This window comes from Stegodyphus dumicola, chromosome 10, assembly GCF_044657685.1.
Source record: "Stegodyphus dumicola isolate Sdum_Otavi_A_Nest chromosome 10, ASM4465768v1".
Lineage (NCBI taxonomy): Eukaryota > Metazoa > Arthropoda > Arachnida > Araneae > Eresidae > Stegodyphus > Stegodyphus dumicola.
The window spans coordinates 19,046,016-19,065,706 of record NC_140777.1 but is presented as its reverse complement, the minus strand read 5'-3'; the positions used below and the strand labels follow the sequence as shown (position 1 = coordinate 19,065,706).

Genomic DNA, 19,691 nt, shown 5'->3' with positions numbered 1-19,691 from the left:
GCGATGGAGAGTCAGCGCGTTTTTATAAAAGTTTTAAAAATGTTGTATTATTTTATACAGTAATTACGCTTCAAGAATTTTTTGAAATTAATACTCGAAAAAATTTTTTTTACATATTCTTCATTTTGTTGTTTGTCGCTCCTAAGCTACTGAATCTAATTTATTTTTAAAAATGGATTGAATTCCTTATATAATACAGAATTTTCCAAAGCAGAATGAAAATTTATACACATCGCTTTTCAAATGAACAAAATATGAATAATTTATTTATTGCTACTTAATCAAACTTCCTCCTGTTTTAGTGTCAAACAGTTTAGGCCGAAAAAATATTTATTCAAAGTTTTCAAATAAAATTTACTGCTCAGAAAGCACTTTTAATACAATTTGAAGCAAATAGAAGAGAAAAAATTTGTAAAAAACACAAAAATAAGAGATGATACAATACGATACTCAAATGTTAAATGTTAATTATGTAAGCAATAAAAATAATTATCAGATTATTTAAACTTAATAATATTTCATAAATTAAACTTGATAATATTTCATAAATTAGCTTCCTATTGAAGTTTTATGAGAATTTATGCCCAACTAAAATGTCACAGTGAGATTTTTACTTGTTACCACGGGGTACTCCGTGCTTGTTACTGATCTTGTGATATTGGATTAGGGATACTTAAATCAAACAGAACAGAGTTACACAGTTAAGTTTAATTTTATTAACTTCGCAATATTTTTATCACTCACCAATTCAGAAAATAAACTTAAAATCATTCAACTTTAGAGAAAGCTAGAAAGAAATAAAAAAGCTAGAAATTTAGGTAACTGTAACTGTAAATGGTTTTGTTTCTTGTTTTTTCTTTTTTATTTACAGCGTGTTAGAAAAGTGATGTGACGATAGTAGTTAATTAAATTAAATATTTATTATGCATCCCAAGAAGAAATTAGAGAAAAATGGCACTGTAAAATCTGCCTTACCATCTGTATGGGCACGAATTTTTACACCTTGTTCTAAGTGGCCAGATAAGGTATGTTAAAAATCATTTAATAAAATTTGAAATGTAAATTTTTGTTTGCTGATAAATAATTTATTTGTGCGTGCTTTATAGTATTATTTTGAATGTTCTTGTTTATCGTGCACTTTCAAATATTTAACTAGTATACGTTTGGAGTGTATTTTAATATAAATTTAAGCAAGTTTTAGAAAAATCTACTTTTTATAAAAACTTCCTGGTGCAAGTGGGGTGTTTAATTATTAATATTTTAATAAAATTGACGTGTAAATTTTGCATCTTGTATGATTTGTAAATAAATATCAAATATAGATGCTTTTATAGTGTACTGCCTCGTTTATTTAAAATTTTGTGTAAAAATATTTATCATCAGTAATGCAAATTTTTTTAATAATTGTTGAAATCAATCATAAACTTTAAAATAGGTTTTTAATATGTTTTTGACAGGTTTATTGATTGATAAATTAAATTTTTTATTAATGTATTATAATTATTATAGTTTTATTAATGTATTATAATTATTATATTTTTATTAATTAGTATTTCATTCTGCTGTAAGTGTTATTAGTGCACAAATTAGAACTAATAGTAATTGTGAATTAGTAATTGTAGTACAATAGCAATAATGGATATATCTACTTTATTCCATTTTTTAATATGGTTTATTTATTGTCTAAAATTATCATTTGTAAGAAACTGCATTTTTTAAACATGAATGGCAAGTTAAGTGATGAACCATCAGAAAAAATGGATTTTTTCCAAAATGGAAAGAAACTGAATTTTTAAATTTAACACTTTGTTTATATACTGGGTCATTAAAAGGATAAGCAGTTTAATTGCTTTAATTTCATATTATCTTCATAATTTAGCTAAGGTTTGTAATAGACCGATATTCTTTAGATTCTTTGTTTTTTCCCAAAAAGAGTAAGATCCAGAATTAAAATGTATAAGCATATAACCACATTTGTACGTGTAAGTATTATGCAAATTATGAAATATCTATAATGCAGATAATTTTTCATAATCCTTTAGTGAGAAATAATTTTGCTCTATTTATTTATGTATTTCTTGTTTGTTTCAATATAATTGGTAAATTTCATCTAGTTTTTTAAATTGAGAGCTTTAATTTTTGCAACTTAGCAGGATTGACCTTTGAAAATTTTAACAGAAAGTTCACATTCTAGCTTCTGAAAAAATTTATCAATTCTAATTGGATGTTCTCCTTTCTTGAGAAACAGGAAGTACAAATAATTGTACATGAACAAACAGTACATTAAAAAAGCTATAAAAAGTAATCACAAAATATATCAGAATTACATAAAATAAAGAGTACATTTATTTAGGGGTACAATTTATGACAGAAGTTGCCACATATTTTCTACTAAAAATGTTTTTAATGCAATGTTTAAGATTAGGAGATAGTCATTAAGCATGTAAAGAAATTGTCATTAGATCTCAAATATATTGCATGATGATGCAACAGATTTGAGAAACTATTTGATGAAACAATTTGATACTGAGCAATTTATTTATCAAAAACACGTGGTATTTTTATGGCTACTCTTTAAATTTTGAGCTGTCTGTGACACATTTGACTGTATGTAAAATGAAACCAGACTAGACTCTAATTCTCAGGAAGAGAAAGATCAGTCTAAATCAATGCTTGATTCTGACATGCAAGACAAAAGTGTTTTTCTTGCAATAAATAAATAAACAATCAGAAAGGCTAAAGGACTAGTATATTAGAGGTAAATTTGTAGCACTTGTTGTGGGTTCTAAATAATTTACTTATATCAATACAGCATCAATAAGATGTTACACCTGTTTTGTGAGGTGTATTTTCACAAGAAAATCTAATCATATCACAAATGGACACAAAATTAAAGCACTTAAAATTCATTCTGTCCCACCATTTATGAGTGCTTAAATATACAAACACAATATTTAATATTTCTCCTAGAAATTTACTCATGGTTTCTTTTGATGTAAAATCATTATTCACTAATGTTCCAGTGGAGGGTGCATTAAGATGTCTAGAAACCAGACTTCACGAATTTCATTTCTCTTGCATCGAAATTGATGAGCTAATTTCTCTCACTCAACTCTATTTGAAACAAACACATTTTGTTTTCCAAAATAAATATTACAAGCAAACTGAGGGATTAGCCATGGGAAGCCCCCTCAGTACTACGGTTTACCGTAAACCTTCATCGGTTTGCCTTCCACCACACTTTAAATCATGTCATCCGACTAAACAAAAGTTAGCTTCATTTTATTCCTATGTTTTCCGTGCTCTTCAAGTTTGCTCCTCCAAACTATCCCTTGATGAAGAACTAAATTATTTAAAAACAATAGCTATTGACAGGGGCCTTGCACCCAACATTATTAATCAAGCAGTAAAAAAATTCTCATCTCTACACACTAAAAGGCACACTCTTGTTTTAGGAGATTATAAAAATTCTGTTGTCATTCCCTTCTTTCCATCAGTTAGCTATAAAGATGCACATATTTTGCAGAAATTTAACTTTCGGGTTGTTTATTCTCCCATCAATAAAATTCCGAGTTCCATAAGCAAGGACCCCATTCCGGATATGAATTCTTGGGGTATTTATAGGATTTCTAGCCAGTGTGATTTAATTTACATTGGCCAAACTAAGAGAGCCTTAAAATTTCGCATCAAGGAACATGAGGCATATGTTAGAAAAAAGGAAACACAGATGTCTTCTGTTGCTCAACATTGTTGGTCCGAAAATCACACTTTCAATTTTTCTGCTGCCAAAATTATTCAAAAAACATCTTCGATTGGAGAATTTGATTTTCTAATGACATTTCACATTCAAAAAAATCTTTCTGTTCTTGTTAACGATCCTAATTCCAATCCATCTTTGCCTTTGGCCTTTAAAGAAATTGTGTTTTAGTTCTGGTTTTACCAACAGATGGCGCCACTTGCTTATTCTTGTCCAGGCTTTCTTATCTTATCTAATCATTATTTCCTATCTTGTTCATTTGCGGTTTTGCAGCTGAGGATGGTGGTTTGGTAAAACCATCGAAACTAGTTCTGTGAAAATTTTGAAAATTAACGCTGATTTTTGTTGTTTGACTTCTGAATTAGTACTTATTCGTCTTAATATTATTGTGTCTTAATACAAACACAAATTTGCCAGCCAACCTGGACCTGGCTGAAACTCGAAGCTTTCACAATGAATGTAAACAGTTCAACAATTTTAATCTAATTTGGCTGGAGATTACAAATTTTGCCTAAACTGTGACAGAAATTCAAATACAACAATTACCAAAGCTGGATCTAACCTCAACCTACAGTTTCACAGCACACCCAGCATTGGAATCATGGACAGACTTTATTTTAATCATTAAGGCAGCAGACTGCAGATTAAACTCTCACACACTGATTCATAAATCTATTATAGTAAAACTGCTCATCAAATCTAAATAAATTCCAGAATGAGCAAATCTCATGGTGAAAAGAGATAGAAAGAAAAGAAGGATACTTACATATTATCACAACCACTTCTGTAGAAGTTGTCAAAGTTTCAAAATGCACCAACTCTGTTAACCACAAGCATAACAATTATTCAGGCAACCATTCACATTTTCTAACATTACCATTTTCGTATGTGGTGCTTTTGTTGTACTGCAAAAACCCATTTGTAACTTCAGTTTAATGACTGTTTTTTGGAATAAATATATAATTAAAACGTTAAAATACTTGCACAGAAGAGGAAAGTAATGATTAGCTAATGCTTTAAAGCACATTTGATTATGTATGCATGTAAATATATTTTTTAACAATAAAAGTAATTTTTCTTTTCCTTCCATAAAATTCGACTAACTGGGCCAAGGTGATTGCAATAATACATAAGTATGGAAAGAAGTAAATAAAATAACATTTTGTTTGTAAAATTTAAACATAAATATCCCAAACTCACCAAAGGGCTTATTTGAGCCACCGCATGCATCCTAAAGTTCACCTGTATAGGGTAGTTATAAAGCTGATAAATCCCTGTTACACTTGACTTCTGCATAATGTAATAATGAATTATATATAAATATTAAATTTGTATATACAGTCAAAAGTCGTTAATTCGGACACCCATAATCCGGACCTCAAAGTTACAAACTTTCTGCGACGCATGCACGTTTAATGTATAACGGACGGTATAAGCTAAGCTAAAATTATCTAATTCAGTTAATGTTGCAGATTGCGTTGTTCCTTAATCTTTGAATTGGATCCGGCTTATTATTTTTTCCAGATTGCTAGAGCAATTTTATAAAAGTAAGCTTGAACTTTTGATTATGTCAAATAGAATTTCCGATATATATTTACTAATATGTAAAAGATCTACAAAGCGAAAGTATATTTCGAAGTCCATTAAACAAAAGTGGAATTGCTGCAAAAAATGACATAACCATTCCGAAATCTGTTTATCAATTTCACGCAGCTCTGCGGTGGGGAGGGAGGGAAACGCCGCGGCGCGCAATGAATTGGAAGTTGATCTGTCAGCACTATCCTTATCTTCAGGGCAGATGTTTTCATTTTATTTGGCTTATAATTCCTTGCTAAATGTAGTATTTCATCTCGATGTATTCCGTCTTTGATATGATTTAAATCAAATTCCTCGTCATTATAATTTGCTTCCGATAGTGAAGAAAGTGACACAGAGGTTATTGAAAATGAAAAAATTTCGATTGACAAATTAGTTGGTATTCTCGACACAGCAATTATAGGACTTGAACAGCGGAACTTTTTAACTGAACAAGAAATTATGTCTGTTTATAGAATTAAAGAGAAAGTATTATCATTTAAAACGAAGCAACGTAAACAACGTACATTGAAAGAAATGTTTAAAAAGTAAACAAATAAATATTAAGCTTTTTTTTTTTTTTTTTTTTTTTTGTAAATTTTGATACCCTTTACATCATAATTGTTCTTTATTTCATAAATTACGGTTTCATATTTTAATTTTATAATTTCTGCATGCCATCTTACCAGATTTAAAGTGATGATCTATAATCCGGAAAAATCGATAATCTGGAATCGCCGAAGTCCCGACGAGTCCGGATTAACGACTTTTGACTGTATTATACATGTGCTTACAGGTGTAATATAATAGCATTTTTGTAATTAAAGGTATATTACACAAATAGAATGGTCCAAAAGATCTTTAGAGCATTCTATTTGTGTAATGCGACTTAAAAGAAGAAGAGTACTTAAAGAAAAATGCACTGAGTGCATTTTTCTTTTATTCTTGTACATTGTAAAATACTTATTATTTATATAATGACTCTTTACTTGTAGGATGAATTTTTAGATGTAATTTATTGGGCTCGACAAATTATTGGAGTACTTATAGGTCTAGCATGGGGATTAATACCTCTGAAAGGATTTATAGGATTAGCATTGTAAGTATGTTTCCATTTAAAAAAAATTAATTGCATGTCTGTATGAAACTAAGAATTTCAAATTTGTTACTGTTATAAAATTCTATGCTCAACCTTTTGAGGGATAATTAATCCTTTTCTTTTCTGTTTGGTATGTTAATCAACTATTTTTTTTTTTTTTTTTTTTGAAGCACCTGTATATGTATCTGCGTATGTGAGAAAATAGACTATACCTCTAAGTATTAATACCTTAGTTTTGTAAGATTTTCACTTAGTGTGATTCTCAGTTACTGTAGAAAGTGACGAATCTTGAGTTAGCGAATAATCGCGTAAGTTCATGTGACAAGAAACAACAAGATGGAAGAGTAACTAACCCTTTATTATTCCAATAAGATTTTACAAAACTCCATCTTGGAGTGTACAATCAAAGACAACACTTGGGTTTGAACTTAAGAGACTAAGAATTAAACTAAAACTAAAATTAACTAAAGAAATATAGCCGAAGTTATCAAGTTTCTAATGCAGTTGGCCCCTTAAACACCAGATGACTGCGAAGCTATCAAGGGCCTGAGTACGGGCGATCATAATAACAGCTTTGAGAGAGAGAGTGGCCAAAAGGCACACACGGGTAAATCAGAAACTCTATTTTGTTCTTGCTACTACCTAAGAACGTGGTGGTTAAATACCGCTGTTCCTCATTATGTATTCAGACGTGATTCTAAAACTACGTTCTGGCCGGAAGTAGTAAGTTGAAGTTAAGAATTTGACAAGAAAGGAACTTAAAATTTAACTGTTAATAAAATTAACATAATCCTTACAGTTTAACTAATAACTTCTTAAGACTAACCTTCAGCATAAAGAGAATTATAAAAAGTAATATATTCATTTGCCAGAATGAATGAAGTGTAAAAATATGTTTAGCTGAATCATCTTATAGGTTATAATCTGTTTCAGAACAATTAATGTCGAAATAGGAAAGAAGCTTATAAACAGCAGACATAAAACTAAAAATGATATTTATCAAAGCAGAGAATATTTCTTTTTGGAATGCATGCAATATCAGATGAATTTAGTTAAGTGAGAGTTTAAATGCCAAAGATGCATGGTAACCAACATTGGCAACATTGGCAATAATGTCCCTTTTCACCTACTTCTAGCACTGAACAGATTGAGCATGACACCAAGTATCTGCATCAGTGAGATGATAAGAATGATTTACTGTGAAATATTCCAAAATCCAAATTGTAAAAGCCATTCCAGTTATTAAAAAAAATAGATGAAAAACATGGTTGCATGAGTTATGGATTTAAAGACGGTTTCCTCTGGAAGAGAAACTGGACTAAATTAGTGATGCTGCCAAAACAAAAAAAAAAAAGCTTGGTATGATATAGCTTTAATGAGAGAAAACTAGTAATGATTTATTCATTTCCTTTTTAAAAGAAATGCTTAAGTTTGTATTATTCTGGTGAGTTTTTTGTTATTTTTAATTAAATTATTTAAGAGACATCCTGCTCCAATATATGAAATAATGTTTTGATAAATTTTTAGATTCATGATAAATATTTTATTTGGTGAATTGTTCAATTTAAATTATCTAATGACTAAATGTTTCTGTTTTCTAGATTTTGTTTCTTAAATGTAGTAAGTCTTTATACATATACAACAGCCTTCCAGAAAATTGATGAAGAAGAATTTGGAGGAGCATGGGAACTTATAAAAGAAGGCTTTATGACTTCATTTGCAAGTTTCCTAGTAAGGTTTAATTTATTCTAATGCTGTCTTTAAGTATTTAAGTGCATATTTATTATTATTATAAGAAATTGAAACAATCATTATTAATTATTTTTATTGATAGTTAATTTGATCCAAGATTAAAAACAAAAAAATATTCCTGAGCGGGGAAAATGTATTAGTAAATAAATAAATAAACACAGAGAAAAACTGTTTAAGAAAATTAGGTACTTACGTATTAACGCAACCAGGCCAAAATTTGCATAAATTGCCAAATTTGGCGACCCTACTTACCGCAACCCTACGCGTTATACGTAGTTACGTAAAAAGAGCATGTGGAAACCATGTACACGTCGACTTATTTTTACTTTAAAAAAACATCCCAGAATTGCACAAAAATGGCATTGCGCACACTCTTGACTTTACACTGCTATTTTCTCATAAATTACAAAAATTTGCACTCCTGCATTTACAAGGTCAAGAGTGTGCGCAATGCCATTTTTGTGCAATTCTGGGATGTTTTTTTAAGTAAAAATAAGTTGACGTGTACATGGTTATGGCGAATACGGTTTTCAATCAGTGCTAAAAGCAATAGCCAAAAGATTTCCGCCGAAAAAATAATTCTGCAACTTATTTAAATTTGAAACCGGAAGGGTTTAATTGCTATTTTATATTTTAAAACAAAATAATATAAAAAACAGTATTAAAAATTATCTCTAATTAATAAACGTACATTTTCTTTTTATTCATACTTTTTTACTCAAACTTACAAATCGCACCAACCTGGTTGCGATAATACGTAAGTACCGAAAATTATATAGATATGCATGCAAGAGGAAAAGCTTTTGTGTTAAGAGAACACCAGTCACCAAATGTATATGGGAGCCTGTTTATATAGTATTATAAAAAAGCCATGCAATAGGTATTTTCCCATTTTCACATTTGCCATTATAATGTCACCAAGTCTATCTAAAATAAAGTGAAATGATGCTTCTTTCTTATAAGAATATAAAGCACCTTCTTCTGGCACTATTAAATCAAAAATCATTAACATTTAAAAAAAGAGAAAGCATTAAAATATGGAAAAAAAAAGAAATAAAATGCATTAAAATGGGGTCTATTCACAAATGTTATTTTCATCAAACATATTTTTATCGAGTTGTTTCTCACACCACCTAATCAACATCATTTTTCATCCGCCGATAAGTAAATAAATCAGAGTGTTGTTACAAATGATATTCTAGAGCTACTGAATCCATTGTCAAAATATATGGCCTTTTTTGGGGGGGGGGCTTGCAACTTGTTATGTTGTTTCAGGGCTATTTTTGCATATTCAAGTGCATTATAAAATAGCTTTTTCATGGAAGAAGTATGTCGTATCTTCTTTAATCATCAGTAAATCAAAAAGTATTAACATTTATGTTTTTACTTCCTTGTATGAAGTAAAAAGGAAGTATTGTAATTGCTAAAAGTTTCAGGCAGCATATTTCAACGAAAATATCCATTTTGACCGCTATCGAATGCAATTTAACTATGTTTTTGCGTGATATCTGTACGTAAGGACAGAATAAAAGACTCTTTTCCTCCAAAAAAATTATAAAACTGCTTTAAAATTAATTCTGAAGACAATTTTTCGTGGCGTCTGTACGAACATATGTACGTACGTATCTCGCATAACTCAAAAACGAGTAGCCTCAGAACGTTGAAATTTTGTATATAGGACTGCTATAACATGTAGATGTGCACCTCGTATTTTGGTTGCAATCGGCAGCACCAAACGTATATAAATATATTTATATATATATCCACTCTATTACCCAGCTCAGTGATCTCAGTTTCTTTACTCTTATATGTTTGTAAATTGCACATTTTTTGCTTTACAAATGATTGAATTATGTTGTTCTTATCTTCCGGTTAAGGGTTTTATGCCTTTCGTAATTCTGGAAGCAATATTTGTACATTTATCAAAAATTTAAAAGCTGTTTAAGTGCGGTTAAGTTTTAAATAACATGGCGGACAAATTTGGTTCTTCCGGTTAAGGTTCTTATGCCTTTAGTAAATCTGTATGCAATATTTTTAGAATTATCGACAATTTTAAAGTTCTTTTAAGTGCCGCTAAGCCTAATAATGTTTTTGATGGCGGCCATTGCTTGTTTATATTTGAAACAGCAGAATAGTGGATTTGTTGCAATCTAGAGAAACTTAGCTTCGCAACAACAAAGATAACGCTTTTAGTTATTTTATTATTGTGAATTAAATCATGCTTAATCCTTTCTGGAATTTTTTTGAGGAAATAAGTGTTTAAGATTTACTTCATAATTTTTAATACAGATATTTTGAGTTTTTATGTATTTTTGCCTTGTCGCAAAGTGAGAACTGAATTAATTGAATGAGAAGTACTCAATCGTCTGTGAAAAACTGTTTCTTTTTTGTTTTGCTTGCTTAATTTCTTTTATACATCGTTCTAACTTTAATATAGTATTTGAATAGAACATGTGGCAATGATTAGATAATTCTTTAAGTGATATAAATTTTGTGCATTCTGAGTTATAATATGAACGAAATATAATACTGTTTAGTGAACCTAGTGCCAGAGTGTCGCTATGGTAAACAAATAAAGTGAATTTTAAAGAATGCATTTATCCTATTGTGGTTTATGCGCTGTTGGCGAAGTAGATTTAATTCAATCCAATAAGTTTAAATGAAATGCAAGAAAAAATGCGTATAATTTAATATTCCTTACAAGGAAGTCATGTGGTATAGACATTAGATTTTTTCAAATTAAATTAAATTAAATTTTTTTTAAGAAAATGTATGAAATTATAAATTGTAAACATATTTTTGCTATTGACAGCTCTTATCTTTCTCAGTTGTCAATAAATTATAAATTGTAAACATATTTTTGAAAATAGAAAACTCATTAACATATAGCCTACTCTCAGCTTTTCTCCTGATGTAAATTAATTACTTGATATCATTGTCAGTGTAAATGTCATCTGACTTTGAATAGTAGTAATCAAAATAATAATGGCAACAAAATTTTTTGAATTTACATAACGCAGAATAGCAATCGTCTTACAAAATTGTAATATGTATCTTAAAATTAACTGAAAACTGTTCTGTATGTATCTTTTTTGTATGCACTCGGAAATTTATCACTATTTTTGGCAGCATTAGAAAATTAAAATACAGTCAAAAGTAGTTAATCCGGACTCGTCGGGACTTCGGCGATTCCGGATTATCGATTTTTCCGGATTATAGATCATCAGTTTAAATCTGGTAAGATGGCATGCAGAAATTACAAAATTAAAAATATGAAACCGTAATTTATGAAATAAAGAACAATTATGATCTAAAGAGTATCAAAATTTACAAAAAGAAAAAGCTTAATATTTATTTGTTTACTTTAAACATTTCTTTCAATGTAAGTTGCTTCGTTTCATGTGATAATACTTTCTCTTTAATTCTATTAAACAGACATAATTTCTTGTTTAGTTACAACTAATTTACCAACTAATTTGTCAGTCGAAATGTTTTCGTTTTCAGTAACCTGTGGGTCACTTTCTTCACTATCGGAAGCGAATTATAATGACGAGAAACTTGATTTAAATCATATCAAAGACGGAGTACATCGAGATGAAATACTACACTTAGTAAGGAATTATAAGCCAAGTAAAATAAAAACATCTGCCCTGAAGATAAAGATAGTGCTGACAGATCTACTTCCAATCCACGGTGTGAAATTGATAAACAGATTTCGGATTTCAAAACATACTTTCGCTTTGTAGATACAAATTACATATTAGTAAATATATATCAGAAATTCTATTTGACATAATCGAAAGTTCAAGCTTACTTTTATGAAATTGCTTTAACAGTCCGCAAAAAATAATAAGCCGGATCCAATTCGAAGATTAAGGAACAACGCACTCTGCAACATTAACTGAATTAAATAATTGTTGTTTAGATTATACCATCCATTACACATTAAACGCGCATGCGCAAAAACATATTCGCGGCCGTAAAGGTCTTACGCACACTCGTAAACGCCTGTGCGCATGCGTGAACGCGACGCATGCGCAGAAAGTTTGTAGCTTTGAGGTCCGGATTATGGGTGTCCGAATTAACGACTTTTGACTGTAATAATAATAATAATAAAGTCTTGGTGTTTATATAAAAAAAAATCTTGATGGCCAAGGGCTGTAAAAATATGAAAGTACCATGCATTGTTTAATGTGTACAATGTCAAGGCATAGCTGGAACATAGTGACCTGTTTTAATTTTTAAAAAAATTGGGGGGAAGAGAGGAAAAAAAGCAAGATCACAAAATTCATTGGAGGCTATCATTGGATAATTGTTTGTTGGCCTGTCATTGGTTTTTCCTAATGATTGATAACATTTTCAAGATCTTGCTAACCTCTTAATCGTTAGCAAACATTGCAATAGAAATTCAATATATATGTAGATATCAATCCTGTTTGTCCAAACGTGGGATAAATCAGTTTTTTTTTTTTTTTAAATACATACATATAATTCATTATCAGGTTTTCTTGCATATATAGAATTGTGTCCTTTTTGCACATATCATTTTAAACAATAATGTTAGTTTTGAACACAATTAGTGTAAACTCAATTTTCATTTTGAATTGACTTTTTTTTAAATCACATGTGAGAAATAGATTGTATTGCAAGTACACCTTGCACTAAAGCAAAAGGACAGTTCTGTATCTCCCATTCCACTGGACCAATGGTCAAAATTTAACTTGCGTTTACCATGTCTCAAAAGTGCGACTTAGGATATATGTTAGATTTATATACAGTCAAAAGTCATTAATTCGGACACCCATAATCCGGAATGATCTATAATCGGGACCTCAAAGCTACAAACTTTCTGCGCTTGCGTCGCGTTGACGCATGCACGTTTTATGTATAATGGATGGTATAAGCTAAAAGTATCTAATTATCTATTTACTGAATGTTGACATTAACTGAATGTTGCAGATTGCGTTGTTCCTTAATCTTCGAATTGGATCCAGCGTATTATTTTTTGCAGACTGATGCAATATTATAAAAGTAAGCTTGAACTTTCGATTATGTTAGAATTTTCTATGCTGGAGCTCCCAAAGGATCTACAAAGCGAAAGTATGTTTCGATGTCCATCAAACAAAAAGTGGAATTGCTGCAAAAAATGGATAAAGGCATGAAGAAAGTGACAGAGAGGTTAGTGAAAACGAAAAAATTTCGATTGAAAAGTTAGTCAGTATTCTCGGCACAGGACTTGAACAGCCGAACTTTGTAACTGAACAAGAAATTATGTCTGTTTATATACAATTGAGAAAGTATTAGCACATAAAACAAAGCAATTTGAACAACTTACGGTTGAAATGTGGTTTAGCCCAACTTACATTGAAAGAAATGTTTAATAAAATAAACAAATAATTATTAAGCTTTTTTTTTTTTTTTTTTTTGTAAATTTTGATACCCTTTAGATCATAATTGTTCTTTATTTCATAAATTACGGTTTCATATTTTTAATTTTATAATTTCTGCATGCCATCTTACCAGATTTAAACTGATGATCTATATATAATCCGTAATCGCCGAAGTCCCGACGAGTCTGGATGAACGACTTTTGACTGTATAGCATTGTTCTAACGTAGGTATTTTGACACAAAATTGGACTTTTTCTAAAATAACATAATAATTTTTTCCATATTTCAATTCTACGACTGTAATTATGCCAAGTTTTGTAAAAAATTGCACGAGTAGTTTTTGAAAATTAGCTCTCAAAATTTTAGCTCCTCCATGTTAATTGAATTTGATATATATTTATTAAAACTTATTTGATTCTTCCTTTCACATTCCGAAATTTAGGTTCATTCCAAATAAAATTTGTCCATTTTTTTATGATTTTTTTTTTAAATTTGTATTTTAAAATTTAATAAATTTTTAAAACAATTTTGAATTATAACCTATAAAATTTTTACCATAATCTTATAGTAAATGTATTTTAAAGCATACCTGCAAAAAATTGTAGTTTTTTTATTCAAAATTTCTTAAGATATACATGAATTTATATATTGGCACGTTTTGAAATTTGGCATATTTATTATAAGTGATAATAACACCAAATATGGTTTATGCATTTTGTTAAAATTATTTGAAAGTATGAATGATGACCTTTTTTCTGCTCGTGTACAGTGGAAAAAAAAAAAAAAAAGAAAAGAAAGAAAAGAAAAGAAAGAAGTTTTTAGTGCAAACTAAAAAAAATATGTGCCAAGGTAAATTTTTAAATTTCTTACCAAAAATTACAAAATCTAATATCAAGGCATAATTTGAGTTGTTGAATTGAAATATGGAAAAAGTTGCTATGTTATTTTAAAAAAAAAGTCCGATTTCATGTCAAAATACCTATATTAGAACAATGCTATATATAAATCTAATATATATCTTCAGTCACGCTTTCGAGACATGAAAAGCGCAATTTGAATTTCGTCAGTCGGCCCAGAACGGGAGATATCGAACTGTACCCCACTTTTTTTTTGCGCAGTGTACCTGTAATGATAATTTTGATGTGGTCATAAATATACCAGTAGACTGATATATTCTTCAGTAATTACATTCGTATTTTTCATATATTTTAAGTAAAAAGGAGGAAAATTTATTACATTTTCACAGGCTGGAAAAGCTGCAAAGAAATGCACAGCTTATATGAATATTTGTGAAGTTATATTTCTACTTTAATTTCTCTTTGTTAATTTAAGTTTTAGTTTGCAAAATTTGACATTGTTATTGGCTAAAAGACTTTCTGCATGTATTTTGCATAAATGCATACATTTTAAGTGTTTTATGACTCTCATGATGAATTAGTTTTGAAATGATGCGGTTCAGAAAGATTTAATTATTACTATTTTTAGAATAAATTATAATATTACTATTTTTAGAATAAAGGGGAAATAATGGAACCAAAAATAAGATTTACAATCTTGTTACAAATTAAAGTTAGAATCATATTTTACGAGAAATAGATACATAAAAATATACTTTTAGTGTTAAAAAATTTTTCTAAATGCCTCATTAAGAAATAAATACATCTAAATAAAAACACACAATAAAAAACATCTAAATAGTTAATTGAATAAAATTAGTAGAATTATGAAGATAAACAAAATTAAATAATATAAATTAAGTTGCATCAATTATTTTATTGTTCTGTTTTATGACATAACTTAAATTTTGCACAACAGCAAGTCAAGTTAACAAAATAATTTAACTCATGAAATTAATCAAAAACTCAGTGTTTCGAGTAAAAACATTGTTAATCATTGATTAACTGAGTGCATCCATTCCATAGACATTTTTTCTCTTTGCCTTTTCTAATATAAAATATTGAATTTATTTCATATGTTTTTGATTTTCAGAAAAAGAATTTTATAGTCCCCTAGTAGATTAAGTAGGGAAACAAGGGTAATTAATTCTATGATTGAATTATATCTGTATAGATTTTTATCTATTTTTATCTATTCTCCATGATGTAAATCAAACCTTTAGGCAGATAGCCTTTGAGTGCTTTATTTTAAATTAGTCAATTAACCAAATTTTATGTAATTACTTAGTTTAATGATAAATAAATAAAATATTAAATTCTTATTTGAGAACAAATCATGAAGCCTTATTTTTATAAGTTTGATGTTTAAAAAAATTCAAACTGGTTTTTTGTCTTTCTTCCCCTTTATAATAATACATATATCCCTTCTCATAGGTTACTTGGATTATGATGTATTCTGCGACTCATTTTGACTGAAGATGACAATATAAAGAATTATTTATTCATTTTCATATTTAAAAATATTCACTTAAACTGACAGAATCATCTTTAATGGATTTCTATTTTTTTACAACTGAAATATATAGAACTGCATATATATGTCATTTAAATTTGTAATAAATTTTGATATTTAGTGTTTACATTGGCAGTATTGTAATTTTGTAAATATCTGTACAGACTAGAAATCATTGAAGTGTCTCAATAATTATTTATTAATATCTTTCATATTAAAAATTAAAATATTTATGGATAGGTGTGTGTGTGTTGCAAATACTTTGTATATGTATCTTATTCTATTGTTTATCAATTTTCTGGATAAATTGTGGAATTTAGATTTTTAATACCAGTTTTGTAAATTTTTCTTATGTATTTGATTTTTTGAAAAGGTTGTATCATCATAGTTCATTATTATATTTAAAATATTTTGCTTGTCCACTATTTTGTTATATTCTTCTTAAATGCCGACTTTGTAGAGGCAAAAAAGTTCAAATCAGTGCTGATTTTAATGATGGGTCAATTTGTCTTTTGATCTATACTTGCCACGAGTTTCAAATTGAAATATTCAATGTTTTTCAAAAGACGAGCATAATTATCCAAAATCAGGAATAAAGTATTTGGTTTCCATATCGCAGTTATTAGCATTTTCATAAAAAAAATAAAAAACATATTTTTTGTAATTAAAAATGTAAATGAAGTGTTATCCAATTTTTTTAAAAAAAATCTGAGGCCATATAGCCCTATAGGGTTTTGTCATAATCAGTAAATTGGAAATTGTCCTAACATGAAAATCAAGCCGTTTACATGAGAATTATCCAGTATGAGAAATGTAAATAAATTCTTAGATTACTCATGGGGGACATGCCAAATTAAATAAATCAGTTCTTAGTTGAAAGGTTAAGCTAGTGATCTTTAAGAAGTAATTTGAACTCTTATTATTATCTGAACATAAAAAAAATGTGTTTTTTGGTTATGTTTAATATATTTATACTTGAAATATCAAGTTGTCAAACATCAGTTCATAATGTTTTCCAAAATTTTATGTCAGTGCTCTATATTTATCAGAACTTGCATCAAATTTTAATTTATTAGGGTCATTTTATGTCTCCAGTAATATGTATAATCAGTTATTAGAAAACCATTATATGCTAAATATGTACTCAAAGCAGAGGCTAATATTTTTTTTAATTCTAGTTAGGTGGTATTTTTTTAACAAATGACCAACAATAAATTAGAATGACTGTCATCAAAATTTAAGTCTGTTGTCTTTTCCCACCCTTGTATATGGAACTTCTGTGGCTTGAATTTGATGTTACAGACTAGTTAAATTAAAAGCCTAAACTATTTAATTTTGAAACATTCTTTTTCTCATTAAACATTTATTTATTATGGTGTTTCTGTGTGTTGAAGTATATGTGGAAAAAAATGTTTAAAAGTGTTTGGGATTTTTATGCTTTACTGTTTTTGTATATTTTTACTCTTCTTGTTCCTTCCTTTTATAATTGCTCTTATGAGCTAAAATAAACATATAATTCAAAAATAGACTTACAGATCAGTTATACAGTTATGAATGTGTAATTTGTCAATTTTCAGTTGTAAACTACTGTATTAAATATTTGACTAATGTTTCACTCTATTGAAATTGTGCATTTATTAATACTTTACTTCATAGTAAACTACAAATCATTTTATGAATTATGTATTACATATAGTTATAATAGATGTAAATATTTGACTAATGCCAAATGTTTTTCTTTACTCCACAGTAAAACTACAGATTTGTTTGTAAAATATATGTAATTGTATAGAGGTAAATCTATATATATTATAAAGAATTATATGCAACATCAAGCAGATCTTTGTTTTATTTTGTGCAACGTTAAATATAGGATTTTCCCTAGACCAAGTTTTCAGATTTAAAAAATTTTAATGAACAGAAAAAAGTGTGGTGCTTATATTATAGATATAAAAATAGCATTTTAATAAATAAGTTTATTACAATAAAACTTTGTTTTCTTTGTGTATTGAAGTATAGACCAAATCTTTATTGAATACATCACTCTTCTGAATTGGCATTACAGTCTGTTTTAAAGAAAATATTGTTTTAGAATTTTGTTTTGCATAATTTTTGTAGACGTTAGTTAGAATTATAAAAACTATGTTTCAAAACTTTTAAATGCACAGGAAAGATGCAGATTTAAAAATTGTGAAACAGCATTAGTTTTTATGGATGTGGGTTAAATATACTCAACAACAGTGAAAATAGTGCACCAAGAAGGGAGCATCAGATTGAAATGAAATTTACACATAATAATACAGATGAAAGATTAACTTGATCCCTAAATCAAGACAAATACAGTGTAACAGTAGCACATCAGACCAACTCTTGCTGCAATACATGCCACAACATGGTTTGGCATTCAGTTAATTAGACGTTTGATGTTGTCCTGAGGCAGATGAGCCCACAAATCGTGTACAGAGTGACACAGCGGCACTGGTCTTGTACATGCTCTATAGGGGACAAGTCTGAGGAGCGAAACGGCCATGGAAGAGTCTGAACATGATGTATAAAGTCTTGAGCAACTCGACCTATATGTGAAAAAGCATTACCTTGTTGAAAAATTGCCCCTGGAAGAACATTTAGCAAAGGTCCGACATGGGTACGAAGAATGTCATCAGCATAACGCTGGCCCATCAAGGTTCCACATACCACAATTAGAGTGGACCGGCTATCATAGACTATAACCTCCTAGACCGCAACAACGTAGGTGGAATTGTACCATTCATCAAGGCTCCTCCACCTGTATGCAGTTATCATTTGTCCCCAAAACGAAATAGGATTCATCACTAAATACCATGTTTGGCCAGTCTATGGCATTAAATGTTGCTCTAACTTGGCACCACTGTAGATAGAGTCTGTGTGAAAGGCAGTATACAAAAAGGAAGCTTGAATTGCAGATTCACTTTTGCAAGGCATCTGGAAATGGTTTGTGGAATAATTGGAACCTGTATCTAATTGTATCATGAAACGAGTCACTGTGGGATCCTTCGATCGTCTTCCCGGTAGCTCCAGACCCGGTTCTCCACATGTGGGTACCATCTCACATCTGCTGCTCCCAATATGTTCTGACAGCACACTCTGAACAACTGACCTGGCGAGCAACATAAGCGCGCCAACCAGCCTGTGGTTTTTATAACGATGATCAGGCCTCTCTCAGCTCACACGTCTACCTGACATTCTTCGCTTACTCCTACAGTCCGAATGTAATCGTCGTGTTTATGAATTTGCATCCATGTGCCAGTTTACACAGTGCCACTGGAAGATGATGAGCATTCACAATGCCACGGAACTTGGACCATCTGCATACTGGATTTCACTGCTCCCAGCCAGTTCATCTGTGATCATACTATCAGTACCAGCAGTCTTAAGGTACTGCTTTTTCTTTTGGAGTAAGCCAAGAACATTACATATGCTCAAGAGATTCATACCTTCTGCACCTATAGCAAAGAATCACAGCAGCCACTGCAATATTTAGTTAGATTCAGCTTGATTTCAAGTTTGATATGCAATAATTGAAACAAACATTCTACATTGAGATGAAAACAATTAGCATTTTATTTCATCTAATATACTTGTCAAAAGTGATATTGCAACAACATGAGGGAATATGCGTAGTGATGTGAAAATAACACAATTGGTAGATGTCAGAGACATATGCAAATGA

The 19,691-nt window shown here is 29.6% G+C and overlaps 1 protein-coding gene across 1 annotated transcript; it reads left to right on the top strand.

Moving 5' to 3' along the window:
• Positions 1 to 858: 858 nt before the first annotated feature.
• LOC118197088 (GEL complex subunit OPTI) lies at positions 859 to 17,972 on the top strand. Its single transcript, XM_035368565.2, has 4 exons — positions 859 to 1,025; positions 6,328 to 6,431; positions 8,033 to 8,162; positions 15,904 to 17,972. Exons 1-4 carry the CDS (start codon positions 924 to 926, stop codon positions 15,943 to 15,945), a joined length of 378 nt encoding a protein of 125 aa, XP_035224456.1. The 5' UTR covers positions 859 to 923; the 3' UTR covers positions 15,946 to 17,972.
• The last annotated feature ends 1,719 nt before the right edge of the window (positions 17,973 to 19,691 follow it).